Source organism: Monodelphis domestica, chromosome 3, assembly GCF_027887165.1.
Source record: "Monodelphis domestica isolate mMonDom1 chromosome 3, mMonDom1.pri, whole genome shotgun sequence".
NCBI lineage: Eukaryota > Metazoa > Chordata > Mammalia > Didelphimorphia > Didelphidae > Monodelphis > Monodelphis domestica.
The window spans coordinates 97,734,661-97,750,165 of record NC_077229.1 but is presented as its reverse complement, the minus strand read 5'-3'; the positions used below and the strand labels follow the sequence as shown (position 1 = coordinate 97,750,165).

Below are 15,505 nucleotides of genomic sequence, written 5' to 3'. Positions count from 1 at the left end.
CCTTGTTCAGGGTCATACAGTCGTACATAACCAGCTCGTATGTATTTTTTTGTTTGTTTTATTTTTTCAATTATGTGTAGAAACAATTTTTTTTAAAAACCCTTACCTTCCGTCTTGGAGTCAATACTGTGTATTGGCTCCAAGGCAGAGGAGTGGTAAGGGCTAGGCAATGGGGGTCAAGTGACTTGCCCAGGGTCACACATCTGGGAAGTGTCTGAGGCCAGATTTGAACCTAGGAACCTCCCATCTCTAGGCCTGGCTCTCAATCCACTTGTCTACCCAGCTGCCCCCTGTAGAAACAATTTTTGACAATTGTTTTGTGATTCGGATTTTCCCTTCCCATGCAAAGCAGTAAATAGTCTGATACAGGTTACATCAGTGTTTTCATACAATATATATTTTCCGTACTGGAATAGAAAACACATAGTTCAAAAAAAGCATGACAGAGATAAAGTGAAAGATAGTGTGATTTGATCTATAATTAGGTTTCAATAGTTCCTCCTTTGGCAGTGGTTAGCATTTTTTATCAAGTTCTTTAGGGTTATCTTGGACCTTTTTTTTTTTTTTACTGATGATAGTTTAGTGCTTCACAGTTGATCCTTGTACAGTATTTCTGTTATTGTATAGTGGTTTCCTGGTTCTGCTTTCTTCACTTTGCATCAGTTCATATAAGTCTTTCCAGGTTTTTCTGAACTCATCCCATTCATCATTCGTTACGGAGCAATAATATTCCATCATAACTATATACCACAACTTGTTTAGCCATTCCCCAATTGATGGATGCTCCCTCAGTTTCCAGTTCTTTGCTCACTACAAAAAAGCTGCTAAAAATATTTTTGTGTATTAGTCCTTTTCCCTTATCTCTGATCTCTTTTAGATACAGACCCAGTAATGTAATTGCTGGATTAAAGGGTATGCATAGTTTTCTGGCCTTTTGGGCACCAGCCATTATGTATTAAAGGGGGGAATTTGAACCCAGGTCTCTTCAGAGCTAAACTTGGTCATCATAATTTTGGTACAATATCAGTTTCATTTCCAAATTCCCCTCTCTTGGTTAGAGAATCTCATAACAAAGAATACAAAGGAAAAATGCAGTTCAACAAAACTAAATGTATCTATAAAGTCTGACAGCATATGCAATATTCTGGATCCATAGCCAGCCCCTCCTCTTGGGGGGGAGAAGGAATGATGTTTATTTTATTATTTCCTTTTTGACCCAAGCTTCATCATTATATTTGTACAGTGTTCATTAAAAATATTTATTATTCTTTACATTGATATTATTTCCATTTTGTTTTTTTTCCTTAGTTCTTCCTTCTCCATCAGTTCATATGTTTTCTTAGGTTTCTCTGTATTCATGTTCTTTGTTTCTTATGGTAATATTCCAGTCCATTCACTTATCACAATTTATTTAGCCATTTGGCAATTGATGGTCATTTACTTTGTTTCTAGTTCTTTGCTACTATAAAAAATGCTATTTTGATATGTGTGGAACTTTTCCTCTTTGCAACCTCCTTGGTTTTATGTGCTTAGCAGTGGGAACTCGAGTAGAGAGGATGGGTGATGAGTGTTTTGAGACACTTTGTGAGGACACTTTCAAATTTCTTTTTAGAGTGATTGGAGCAATTCATGCCACTACCAACATAGCATTCCTGGACCAGTCATGTTTTATTTCCTGTAGATATATTGTAACACTACAGTATTTCTAGATTTAAAAAAAAGTATTGAATATAAACAGATCTAAGCCCAAATAATATAAACAGGTTCATTACTAATGAAAAGGGCCTAATGTAAATGTCTTTTTTTTTAAATGGAATCAGAGTTTGAAATGAAAGAGTTCAACTTTGGTTTGCTGCATTCAGGAGACAGAGCCACATGATGAAGCATTGGTGGTGTTGCAAAGTGTTTTGGTTGGAAAGTTTTACTTATATTTGGTTTGTGAGTATCCATGTCCATCATTGGCAGCTGAGATTCGGTTTTTATATCGTGGTACAAGCTAGTAGCTATAGGTCTAGTCTTTCTAGTAGAAACTATCCTAGAAGGGGCCATGTATCTGATTCATTATTACAAATACCTGATAATTTTTAAAGGTAGCATCTGGCTAGCTTTTATTCCTTACAATATTCCTATCAGTTGGTTAGCATTCTGAGGTATTGAGGTATCTGATGATCATGTGCATGTCATGACACCATGGCTTTTGAACTTTAGGTTTAAATATGCCAAAAAGTAATTTTATATAGATTGCTGAAGTGATTTATTTTACACATAAGCATAAATATAAAACTGTTGAATTTATAAATAGAACTGTTAAGCAGTCCCAAAGCCTTGAAGGATGATGTTAATTTGACCAGCAGAACTAAGTACTGTCCCCTACGATGTTGGCCTAGTACATTGACACTCATTTAAAGTGTAAGTCAGTAGTTATGTAGAATGAGTTATTTTTCAGGAGCTTATTATATTTGTCATTGGTTTTGCTTTCTTTATTAGAAGATTATTCATGTATGGATTAGATTTTTAAAATGGAATAGGAATGAAGTAGTTGTAGTTGAGTTGTACTTGACCACATTGTACTCTTAGCTATGTTTATATTTAAGATGTTAGTCTAGTATACATTTAAATTGTTATAAATGATTTAAAGCTAAATTAATCCGAAGGCATGTCTGATTGATGATAATGTCATAACTTTACATATTTGATAGCCAACATTTTATTTTGATAAGTCATTTTATTTTGAAGATTTTAAGAATCTCTTAGCTAATGTTCTTTTCTAATTCTCATGCCAGTTCCCTGAACCACTGCTTTACTGTGTCCTTTCCATTCATATAGTATTTTCAGCAACATTTTAGTGGTATCATTTGAAGGCAGTTTCATAATTGGATTTTGAAGCCCTTAGCTCCTCAATGAATTGTTTGAAAATACAATAAAGCATGGTTCTACTGTATATTTTGGCTTCATCAGTATGACAAATAATTTTCCTTATCCATGCATTTTGATAACTACTGACAGAAGCTTTAGTTTATTGGTCTAAACCATTTGGAACTAAATTCTTTTTCTGGTTTTTAGATAAAAGTTGCAGAATTGATACATCCAAGGACAGCCGTCATACGGTTTGAAAAATTAGCAGAAATTTAATTCTCAGACACTACAAAAGAAATCTCAAGAAAAAAATGGTAAGCTGCTAATGTGCTTGGCTCTTCCATTTGTAAGGTAATCTGTTACTCTTTAAGATCTATAACTTTGAATTGTCTCTTTTTCAGCGGCCAATGCGTATTTTTGTGAATGATGACCGCCATGTGATGGCAAAGCACTCTGCTGTTTATCCAACTCAGGAGGAATTGGAAGCTGTTCAGAACATGGTATCCCATACAGAACGAGCACTTAAAGCTGTGTCTGATTGGATAGATGAACAAGAAAAAGTCAGTGGAGAGCAGCCTGAACCTGAGGCTATGGATGTGGTACCTGAAGAAGAAAATAAAGAGGGGGGGTAAGTTTCTTTTGTATTTGGCAGGCCAGTGATTGTGTAAGCATCTTCTTTAAAAAAAAAAAAAGTGGCCATTTGACAGAGAGATAACTGGGTTCCCAACCAATATGAATCCACCTTGATAGCATTCATTGGTTTGTCGCTTAGGGAACAGAAGACTGAGCACTTGACCAGGACTCTCCGAGGAGTGATGCGGGTCGGCCTAGTAGCAAAGGGTCTCCTGCTCAAGGGGGATTTGGACCTGGAATTAGTCCTTTTGTGTAAGGAGAAACCCACAACTGCCCTTTTGGACAAAGTGGCGGACAACCTGGGAGTCCAGCTTGCTGTGAGTATTGGCTCTTAGGAGGGAGTAGCCATATCCAGAACCTCTAGGGGAGACCAAGGATTATTTTTTTAAACTATTTTATAAAGTTTTACACATTGCTATCCTCATTTTAAGCCCATATATTATGTGTTAAACAATATTTTCATTTATATGGCATTAGTGTGGTCTTAATTATTAAAGTTCCATACTTCATTGTAAACTTATTAAGCAATGAATATTGTGAGTGTGATAGTGTCAAAAATTTGCTTGATACCAGAATTATTAAGAATTTCAGTTTTTTCCCCCTTCAGTAGTCAATGCTTGACTATGGTAACCAGGATGTAACAAGCATAATTGTGGTCCATATAATCTGAAAAATTCAGTTTATTCTCTACTATTATTTTACTTCATATAGTAGACATGTTCCTAGAAAGTTACAGGTGAATTAGGATATATTTTCAATGAACTCAAGCTGCACTTACAGTTTGATCCTCTATAAAATGTTTTTTTTTTTTGTAAAGCACACGATTTTGCAGATAATCATCATTTAACTTACCTTTTTTAAGTTCAAATTTTCATATAAATGGAAGCCATTATCTTAGTTGTGAAATGGCCATATAGACATGTGTGTGTGGGGCCTATCTAACAGCCTGGTTAAATGACAAAGCTAATAAACAAAACCTAAATAATTATCTCTCTTGCTAAAAGATTCTAGGTTCAGATGTTAACTACCACCTAAGGTGAAAAGTATTTTGAATTTTTAAAAATAATTTTATATTGCAGGCTATCACAGAAGACAAATATGAAATTATCCAATCCATTGGTGAAGCTGCAATTGTAATAAAAAATACAAAAGAGCCTCCATTGTCTTTGACTATTCACTTGACATCACCTGTTGTCAGAGAAGAAATGGAAAAACTTTTAGCTGGAGGTATGGAAGGCTGAATATAGTCAGCAGTCCGTCTGGAAACTTGAAAATGTTGGTGTTAACTCACTATTCAAATGTGCTATTCAGTTTTAGGCTGTATTGGTCAAATTATGCCTAAAAGATTTCATCACCTTGTCTTTAAGATCAAATCTCATGTTCACCTTTGTGAAATTTAAGGAGTTTGACAATGGTCATGCTAAAATTGAGTAGCACTTTTCATTTGGGATTTCACCATTTTCATTTGGGGCCTTTAGTGTGTTCATGTAAATGTTGTGAAATTGTTTTTGTGTCAATCCATTATGTGGCCCTCTGAAACCGTAAAAACATGGTAACCTTAAAAATTGTTGAAGACTACTGAATGAATTTTGCATGTTCATGAGGTTGGAGATTTGCAAACAGTTTGTGTTGCTGCAAAAATGACAGGTACATCATCTGGCCGTTTTTAGTGGTTGAAGTTTTAAAAATCCCCAAAGGTGTGATGCAGTGTTTTGGATAAAGTTAGACTCTTGTCTAATTAATATTTTTGAAATTCTTAGAATGACTTAATGTCTGATCATTTGAAAATACTTTATTTTACTCCAGTGATTCAATTTTGTATCATAAACATCACAGAAATGCTGTTTTTAAAAATAAAACTTTTGAACTAGCCTTATCTAAAACCCTCATCTACAGATTAAAAGAAAAAAAAATTAACTTCAATTTTGCTGCAGCACAGTCTGAAGATGCTTTTTTTTTCTGTGATCTGTTGATTGCCTTTGGTTCTGATATCTGACTTCATCTACCAAGCCTTCTAGTTTGTCGACTTTAGGGACGCTGGACCTTTGACCAACAGGACTCTCTCTGTCACAGGCTGGGGCCAAGGCAGTCAAGCCTTGTGGGCGGAAGTGGTTCCCTTCGTTCTAGAAACTTTAAAATGACATTGAAAGCAGAGGGATTTTATTTTCATATCCCCTTTTTCTTAGTTATTGTAGTTTTTCAGATTAGGTAGTTTGGGGGAAAAAAACCCAGAAAGTAATAAGTAAAGAAAGGATAGAATTTATATAAACCTTCCCTTTAAATAGGACTTTTCCTTTTGCATTACTTCCCTTTTTGCAGTTTTAAAGTTTTCCTCTTAGGGAAGAGTCAAGTACACTCTAGGTTCTCCTTCCCTGGTAAAGGGTAGAGATCAACATATTTTGGGAGCCTCAGCTGCCCTTTAGGAAGCTGCCACATCCCCTTTCCACCTGACAGAAACCCCTTGGTCAAACTGTACCTTGTCTTCTTATTCCATCCATGAATAGAAACGCTATCAGTCAACGACCCCCCGGACGTTCTGGACAGGCAGAAATGCCTTGCTGCCTTGGCGTCACTCCGACACGCCAAGTGGTTCCAGGTTTGCATCTTGTTCTTATATTTGTCTTTAAGTAGCAAATTCATAAACTTTAACTGGCTAACTTAATATTAAAGTATTTAACATGGGATGACAGCTGTGCTGAACTTAGCGCCTGTTACGTACAGTAGCTAAAGGAGCACCTGAATGAATTTAACATCCCAAAAGGGGACTTGTAAAGGAAATAGAGGCATAGTTGCTGCTTTGTGTTAAGAGTAATGTTGCTTTTCTATATCATAATGACTCAACTATAAATTATAATGTTGTGACTATATTGTTTACCCTTGACAAAGTAGCATCGCAAGACAGTCTTTGCCTTTTGGTGTATGGGGTTGCTTTGGTTTAAAGTGCCTGTGCTTTGTTACTCTAGGCCAGAGCTAATGGGCTGAAGTCATGTGTCATAGTCATCAGGGTTCTGAGAGACCTATGCACCCGTGTTCCTACTTGGGCTCCCCTTAGAGGATGGGTAAGGGTACCTTTTAATGACCATTTCTACAGTTTTATGTACTTTCTTTGTATGATTTTCTATATGAATGATAAATACTGAAACCATTTCCAGTGTTACAGAAATCATTATTTTGAGAAGTAAAAGTGAGATTTGATATATTTTGCTATATATATTTACAGAACTATGTCTTTACTTAAAAATCTTATTTTCCCCCTACCCGGAACAGTACTTGAAAACAGTAGTTTTCAGATTAATGTTTGCTGAGATTTAATTCAATCAGCCAGAGGGCTTTGATGTGGAAAACTCAGGTCTAACTTTTAGACAAGCTCAAAGCCTTTGTTTTAGGAAGAAATGCTGAACATGAAGAAGCTCAGTGGTTGTTGCCACAGATAGACACATATATACTCAGGGAAAGCATTTATTAGGAATTTTTGGCTCTCTTTGTTCCCTTATCATTTTTTAAAAGTTTGTATTGTTTTTCAGCCCCTGGAGCTTCTCTGTGAGAAGTCGATTGGAACAGCAAATCGACCAATGGGAGCTGGCGAGGCCCTCAGAAGAGTGTTGGAGTGCCTGGCATCTGGAATCGTTATGCCAGGTTGGGTGACTTCTCAGCTTTAAAACTTGTAGGGAAAGGAAAGGGACTGAGGCTTGTTCCTCAGTGGTGCATTTACTGGGTTAGGGCAACAAAACCTTGTCCACTACTTAGGGTATAAGCATGTGACTACCCTCTTGCACCATCATATCCAGCCCTGTGCCGGAATCCGCAGCTGTGAAATCAGTGATTTAGCGGACCGATTCAAGGGCAGTGGTGACCCACTCCCACGTGACTTACATGCTCTGAAATACATGTGGATTATTTCTTAAAAGGGCTGGACGCTGAGTGGGTCACCTCGCTCAGTGTGTTTCCAGAGCTGGGTGTGGATGGGGCGGGGGGGAAGCACCTGATTCCCTCTACCAACACAACCTCTTCAGAGACGCTAAAAGATAATCCTCTGCATATCTTCCTTGTTTCCTGCCTTCAGATGGTTCTGGCATTTATGACCCTTGTGAAAAAGAAGCCACTGATGCTATTGGGCATCTAGACAGACAGCAACGGGAAGATATCACACAGAGTGCTCAGGTATAGTTATCTCCATTACAAATGTGAACCCTTACCCAGTCTTTAATAACTGGCCTCCAGTTCTGTTACTGGGTATTTTTAGTGTAGCTCTTGGATACTTAGTTAGATATGGGACCAAAGGTAAATGAATCCTATCCTAATACAGGGGACCCCAATCTGGTTTTCTTTTTCCCCATGGTGCCATATGTGGTTATTTTCTATCCCCTAATTATGCTCGAGTGCTGTTTTGGACACCGAGGTCAAAGGGGAATTTATTCCGTGATTGTTGCTGCTGTTGGGGTTGTTTCCCTGCATAGATATGACATAGCTTCTGTATGGCACATGGGCCCTAGGTTGGGAACCCCTGTACTAATGAGAGGGCAAGGGGAATGGTCATAGGCTGGCCTTCCACCACAGCAAGGTTGGGGGCCCTAACGGTCAGGTTTGGAGCCAGGCTTGTTGGGGGCCACCTTGCTGTTGTAGGGGAGAAGTCAGCATTGACATCCAACTTATGGGATTGGGAGGGTCAGAGACCCCTCATGAGTGATAGTGAGCACACACCATAATTGCAGTCAACATAGAGTAGGCAAGTAAAACTCCTCTTCCCATTTTAGCATGCTCTTCGACTTGCTGCTTTTGGCCAGCTTCACAAAGTCCTTGGTATGGACCCTCTCCCTTCCAAGATGCCCAAGAAACCAAAGAATGAAAACCCAGTTGACTACACTAGTAAGTATGCCACCCCAAATTCCAGCAGTTTGCTTGAATTGTCATCTTGGTATCAACTCACTGTTTTCTTGTCAGTCTTGGGCTTTGACCTGTATCTTTCTCTAATTTTACTATTATAGTCCAGATCCCTCCTAGTACCACCTATGCCATTACTCCAATGAAACGTCCCATGGAGGAGGATGGAGAGGAAAAATCTCCTAGCAAGAAGAAGAAGAAGATTCAGAAAAAAGGTATTGATCTCCACTTAGATGGAGACATTTTACAATCTCTAGATCAATAGGAAAGTTGAAGTGTTCAGTTTAGCTAGAGACATATTATGGAAAAAGTAGCAGAATTATGTATTCTGTTGTAATGAATAGCGTAAAGAACCAAGAATAGGTTTTTTTCTTCCTGATTTAGAAAATGGTATGTATGCTTTTAGGTTATAAGTAAGCTAACATGTCAGATTCCTTAAACAGAAAAATGTTTGTGTTCTATTTAGAGGAGAAGACAGAACCCCCACAAGCTATGAATGCACTGATGAGACTGAATCAACTGAAACCTGGACTGCAGTATAAACTAGTCTCTCAAACTGGCCCAGTCCATGCTCCCATCTTTACTATGTCTGTTGAAGTGGATGGAAGTTCATTTGAAGCTTCTGGACCATCCAAAAAGACTGCCAAGTTGCATGTGGCTGTAAAGGTAAATATGGCCCATAATTTGTGATTTCTGCTTTTATTGATATCATAACAAATCTAGTCCATTCTCAGTTTCACTTGAACTGTTGATAGTATTTGACTTTCAGGTGTGAGAAACGTGAGGTTTGGAGGGCCTAAATAGTACTGAAATGCCTTCCTTGTTTTTTTTTTAACCCAATTACATGTAATAACAAATTTCCACACAAGTTTTCCTAAGTATATGATCAACTTATCTCCTCTTCCTTTCCTTTCCCTGTCCTGCCCTTTTCTGGTGCAAATCCAGATTTGATCTGGGTTATACACGTATTATCATGCAAATATATTTCCCTGTTCATTTTTGTAAGTGAATATCTTGTAAATCCAAAATCCCAAAACAAACTCAAATAAACAAATGAAAAATTGTATGCTTTCATCTGTATTCTGACTCCAACAGTTCTCTATCTGGAAGAGGATAGCATTCTTTGTCATAAGTTCCTCAGAATTGTCCTGGATCACTGTATTGCCGATGATAACTAAGTCTATCACAGTTGATCATTCCACAATATTGCTGTTACTGTGTTCAGTGTTTTCCTGGTTCTGCTTATTTTACTCTGCATCAGTTCATGTAGGTCTTTCCAGTTCTTCCTGAAATCCTGTTCATTCATTATAGTACAATAGTAGTCTGTCATCATCATATACCACAATTTGTTTGTCCATTCTCCAACTGATGGATATCTCTAATTTCCAATTCTTTGTCACCACAAAAAGAGCAGCTATAAATATTTTTGTACAGTTAGGTCCTTTCTCCTTTTAATGTCTGCATTTTTAAACATAGAAACAAGAATGCTCATCTGAACATTTGTTGATAATTCTTGGGGACCTTTCCTTCCTCTTTAGGTATTACAGGACATGGGTCTGCCTACAGGAGCAGAAGGTAAAGACTCAAATAAAGGAGAAGACTCTGCTGAGGAAACGGAACAGAAGCCTGTGGTTGTTGCTCCTCCACCTGTAGTGGAAACTGTTGCAGCCCCTAGTGCCGCCTTCCCTTCTCCAGACCAGACGTCAGAGGTGAGTGCCTGGAGAGGTTCTGACCATGAAAGCTGTGGGGTTCTTCAGTTGGCTTCTTATTGATTTGTCAGCCAAAGGGCAGGAACAGTTCTTTCTGTCTGGCCTTTCCTTTAAAAAGATAAATACTTAAAGCCATGGATCTCTAAAGCTCTGACCACCATTCTCCTTTGGTCCCATAGCTTACAAAATCTATTTTGAGTCAGAGTTCTGGACAAAGTCATAGCTTATATTGCTAGTAAATAACTGGTCTAGCAGGGTACTTGATTGGCAGCAAATGTTTCGACTTGCCTACGCTTGGTGAGCTTGGTTATAGGAAGGACCCTGACTGGATGTAGAGTCTGGAGACACCTAGGTTGTAATCATCCCAGGTCTTGTACCTTGTTGCTTTTTAATTTGGGGAAAGTCACTTAACTCTCCTAAGCCTGTTTTCTTTATTTGGAAAATAAGAATAGTAATATTGAGAGTTATAATACAAGTGGGGATTGTATTTGTCTTCCTTTATAGGATTGTTGTGAGAAAACACTTCAACCATTTAAAGTGCTAAGAATGTAGAGTTACTGTTTATTGACTAATTTTAGAGAGGCTTTTAAAATTAATGTTTAATGGTTTTGGCGAATGTTTATGGACATGCTTGGTAGAAAAGGAGATTGATATTAACATCTTGGACCATGGGAGCACATGAATATACTTGGTTTAAGGTTGATAAGTTGGCACATCACAGGTTGCATCAGAGTAGTGTTGAATAAGGAAGAGAATACAAGTAATTAATAGAAGAACTGGGAGTAGAAACAGAAGAAAAACAACTGCTTGATCACATGGGTCTAAGGGAATATGATTGGGGACTCTAAATGATCACCCTGGTGCTACTATCAATAATATGAAAATAGGTCTTGATCAATAATACATGTAAAACCCAGTGGTATTGCGCCTTGGCTATTGGAGGGGAAAACATTAATCCTGTAACCATGGAAAAATCCTCTAAATTAAATAAAAAATTTCAATTAAAAAAAAAAAAGATGTTAGTTAAACTGTGTTTGATGTGTCAGCAGGGTATAAACTGGTTGCCTGCTGGCATTTCCAGCACAGTTTCTCTGGGAATGAGAATGAGGCATAGATAATGTCTCAAATTCTAATTTTGAGGTTCCTATTTTCTTTTTAGAATGTAAAACAACAGGGTCCAATCTTGACCAAACATGGCAAGAATCCTGTCATGGAATTGAATGAGAAGAGGCGTGGCCTCAAGTATGAGCTTATTTCTGAGACTGGGGGCAGTCACGATAAACGCTTTGTTATGGAGGTGAGTGGGATCATTTGGACTAGATGGAATTAATTATACTTATAAATATTTAGTCAAAAATTGGTGTTTTCTAGCTGACATTATTGAAAGATTTTAAATGCCATTGGCATTCGGGGGGGATAGAATTTTTTTTGAGATGGTTTAGTTCTTGATCAGGCTCTGAAGAAACATGCTTTCTCTGGCGCTTATACTGATTTTGTGATCCTCCCATTTACTTGTTCTCTCATAGGTTGAAGTAGATGGGCAGAAATTTCAAGGAGCTGGTTCAAATAAAAAGGTGGCAAAGGCATTTGCTGCTCTCACTGCATTAGAAAAGCTGTTCCCTGATGCTCCTGTTGCCCTGGAGCCCAATAAGAAGAAGAGAGCACCAGTACCTGTGAGAGGGGGCCCAAAGTTTGCTGCAAAAGTGAGTACCTTTGATTGATAGCGGTAATACAGTTTGACATGATTTTCATTTTCTCATTTGGTCCTTTCAAAACCCGGCAAAGCAGTGGTACTACTATCATCCCTGCTTTATATTTAAGAGGACTTCAGTATTTGATTCAGTGACTTTGTTTAGGGTTACACAGCTGGTCATTGATTAAGGCATGGTTTTGAATCCAGGACTTCCTTACTCCAAATCTACTGTTCTACCCACTATCCCACACAGGAAATAATAGCGTAGATTTCTAATCTTGATTCCAAGTTGCCCTTACATTTCTCTTGAGAGGATATAGAAAGAATACACTGCATGTCTTCCATTAGAAGTATCATAAATCATTTGTGTGAATTTAACCAGACTGTTTTCCTATTTTCTATATTATAGCAGCACAACCCAGGATTTGGAATGGGAGGCCCTATGCACAATGAGGTTCCTCCTCCCCCAAATATTCGTGGTCGAGGTAGAGGTGGGAACATCCGAGGTCGGGGTAGAGGCCGAGGTGGATTTGGTGGTGCCAACCATGGAGGCTACATGAATGCTGGTAAGAGTACAGATTTTGTTTCTCTACTCTTTTGGATTAATGTAGAGACATCACAGACTACAAATGAGTATAAACAGTGTCCCTGTTGAAGTCTTCCCAGAGATTAATTTGAAAGCTGTGAAGAGAAAAGCCGTGCCTCCTGGCTGCCCTCACTGAGGGCCCAACCAACTGTTGTGTAACTTTACTCTTGTCTTATTCTAGGAGCTGGCTATGGAAGCTATGGCTATGGTGGCAATTCTGCAACAGCAGGATATAGTAAGTGTTAGTTTGTGTTCTATCAATTTAAAGTTAAAAAGAAACCCACAAACACTACTTGCCTTAGAACAGTTGGTACCTGGCCTACTTGTACCTAAGACTTAGTAGCACAACCCTTTTTTTGGCAGATGGGACAGGTTGTTGAGCAAGAGATTAATATTGTTTAACCATTAAAGTGCAAAACCCATATGATTTGAGAATTCCTTTTTAATATGTAAATATTTTAAATTTCTCTGCTTTAAGCCATGTGAAGCAATACACCACTCTTGTGAATATGCTTTCCTGACAATGCCCAGCTATTTGTATTCAGAAGAAGCCTTCATTGGGGGGTTACAGGAGCAGAGAAATCTAAAACATGAGTTTCATATGTGGCGCTCTGTGCCATCTTCAAAACAATTCTAATTTTTTTTCTCTGCTCTGTCTCCCCCTTTTGTAGGTGACTTTTTCACAGACTGCTACGGCTATCATGATTTTGGGTCTTCCTAGATCATCTAAAAGTATTGCACAAAAAACAGCTTTTTACTCCAATTTTCTCGAACTCCAAAACCCAAAGTGTCCGTGCTGTGTCCCTGTGCTTCACTGGGTTTCTCAACCGTGGCTTTTCACCGCAGCTTGTCTGAAACTCTTAGCCTGCAGAACTTAAGACAGTGGCAGTTTTTATTGTGATTTGCCTTTGAACTTGGTCGTATTGATGTTCACAATAAGCGGAAAGTAATTTTCAGAGAATGTTTTTGTGCCAAGTTGCACAAAATTCTAGAGCCAGCTTTGTTCAGCATAAAGGCAAAAGCCCACCTTTGCTTTTTATGGAAAGCATTACTTTATTTAAGGGACAGATACAGAAGCATTTTAATCTACCTTTGTCTTAATTTACAGCAGGTTTTGTATGAATTTTAAACCTTTTAACAAACTCCCAAACCTGGTTGATACCTTTGATGGTAATAAGAAAGACTTCACCGTGTCTGAATCTAGTGCAGCCTGACTCTTTTTTAAAGCATGCACAATGTTAAATTGTATGTGGAATCGTAAGATGTGCTAAGTTAACTTCTCCATCCTTTTGTAATACACTGGTGGGTTATTGCTTGAGGGATGGGATTAATTGTGGCTGATAGCTAGTTAGTGTACTTTCAAAGGAATTGTAACTGTGCTTCCAATACTGGTACAATAAATATCCAGGCATTAAGGAGTTGATGTAAAATTTTGCAAGTCCTGATCACAGCTGAAAATGCATGGATTCAGATTTTTTTTATGGGCTTTTTTAATAATCAAGTATAAAGGGCCTTAAGCACTTGACTTTGGTTAGCAAACCAGCAATAGGCATTTGTGTTGCTGGGACTTTTGCTATAACTGACTTTTGGCCAAGACCTGGAAACTTATCATGACTTCTAATACAGAGGTATGTGGAGTCATTTGGTTATTCCAACTCGATTCTCTTTCACTTGTAAGTGTTCGGCCCTTTATTCTTGCTGTAATACTATGTTTTAAATTTGTATGGTCCTCTTCTGTCTGTTTTGGTCAGCGGTTCTTATCGCACAAAGCCTGCATCTTTGCATTGACTTGCAAGATTTTGAGTTTGTTCAGACACAGAAACTGGTCAAAATAATTACTCACCACTTGTTCAAAGAGGTTTGAAACATTCAGTGAATACTTTTTAAAACTTTTAATGCATGATGTATTTTTTTTAGAAAGTTATTGTTTGAGAATAATGTCTTTTTATACCAGGGAATAGATGTTGTCCTGAATGAGGTGGAAAACTGCCACCCCCTACCCCCTTTTTTTTTAAATCAATACATGTTAAAGTAAATCATTGGATACATTGGTGTCTTCATTCATGTTCTTAATTGAGGGAAGAGACTGAACATAGGTGTTTAAGTGTATGTTAAGCTCAGTGCTGATGTTATTAAACCCTTCTTGAAACCTAGATTTGGGGAGGCCATGAAAATATTTGTTTGTAATCTTCCTGAAGGAGAAATTTCTGCTTTCCCCATCTCCACAATCTCTTCACTGAGCATTGCATGTTTGCTTTGCTGCATTGTTGGATGTGTCTCCTTTCTTGGCGTTTTGGCTTTGTTACTTGAAAATGAGCTTGGTCTAATTGTTCCTCAAGCTGCCCAGGACTCAGTAATAGTGGATTGTTGGGTGGTGGGCTGGGGCGAAGGCTCATTTCCATTAGTTCAATAAAAAAGGCCATGAAAGAAATACCTAGTGATTAGAATGTAAAGGCCAAGCTGTACTGGTAGTAGTGCTTACCCTTCCCACGTTTGCCACAGGCCAGGCAGTATAGTGGCTGGTACTTGCCTTTCTGTTCCAGTTACCTGCTAGCAAAGCCAATGCCAACTTGTCAAGGAGAGCACACTCCATGGGCAAGCCTACTCACAGGGAGCTTAGGCACTCCTGCTTTCTGCTTGGGGTTACTGGACTAAATTGGAAAATGTTCTCTGTACTCCTCACCCCCATGTGTCATTTTTGTTTGAGGGCTTGAATTGACTGACTTCTGTACAAATAGGATTGACTCAGTACTATGAAAACACACACACACACACACACACACACACACACATACATTCTTTCTTATCCCCAGACTTATTGAAAATCCTGAGGTGGTTCATATATGAGACTGACTTTGAATAGTCTTATTAAACTAAGCCCTTTCTCTTTGGGTCATATAAAGCCTTGAGTTAATTCTGTACTGGGGGGGGGGGGGATATCTATCTATCCATCCATCTATCCTGTATCTAAACTGAAGAGCACCTAGCACCATGCTCTACATACATAATAGGTACTTGGTGTCACATTTTGTTAAAGAAGGGGATCATCGTATCCCAGAGCCAAACATGAGGGGCTGATGGAGATCACAGTCTCACCCTCAGTTCCTGAGAATGTGGCAGCTACATCCATCCCATGCTTTGCAATCC

General features: G+C 38.3%; 1 protein-coding gene across 11 annotated transcripts in view; it reads left to right on the top strand.

Annotated features, from left to right (window-relative positions):
* The window catches only part of ILF3 (interleukin enhancer binding factor 3), a 34,528-nt gene that overhangs the window by 6,909 nt on the left and 12,114 nt on the right, over positions 1–15,505 (top strand). For 7 of the 11 annotated variants that reach the window (XR_465562.3, XM_007488541.3, XM_007488543.3 and 4 more), the window contains 16 exons: positions 3,064–3,170; positions 3,258–3,484; positions 3,629–3,806; positions 4,569–4,716; positions 5,994–6,085; positions 6,453–6,548; positions 7,014–7,125; positions 7,553–7,650; positions 8,244–8,355; positions 8,475–8,585; positions 8,837–9,036; positions 9,909–10,079; positions 11,239–11,376; positions 11,606–11,782; positions 12,182–12,338; positions 12,540–12,593. Coding sequence is in view for 10 of the 11 variants with exons in the window: in XM_007488541.3 (XP_007488603.1) it covers positions 3,168–3,170; positions 3,258–3,484; positions 3,629–3,806; positions 4,569–4,716; positions 5,994–6,085; positions 6,453–6,548; positions 7,014–7,125; positions 7,553–7,650; positions 8,244–8,355; positions 8,475–8,585; positions 8,837–9,036; positions 9,909–10,079; positions 11,239–11,376; positions 11,606–11,782; positions 12,182–12,338; positions 12,540–12,593 (2,074 nt within the window). In the remaining variant the exon portion in view is untranslated. Of the gene's footprint in view, positions 1–1,820; positions 1,939–3,063; positions 3,171–3,257; positions 3,485–3,628; positions 3,807–4,568; positions 4,717–5,993; positions 6,086–6,452; positions 6,549–7,013; positions 7,126–7,552; positions 7,651–8,243; positions 8,356–8,474; positions 8,586–8,836; positions 9,037–9,908; positions 10,080–11,238; positions 11,377–11,605; positions 11,783–12,181; positions 12,339–12,539; positions 12,594–13,029; positions 14,403–15,505 lie in introns of those variants that run through there. The other 4 variants (XM_056822751.1, XM_056822750.1, XM_007488547.3 and 1 more) reach the window with 3 other exon arrangements.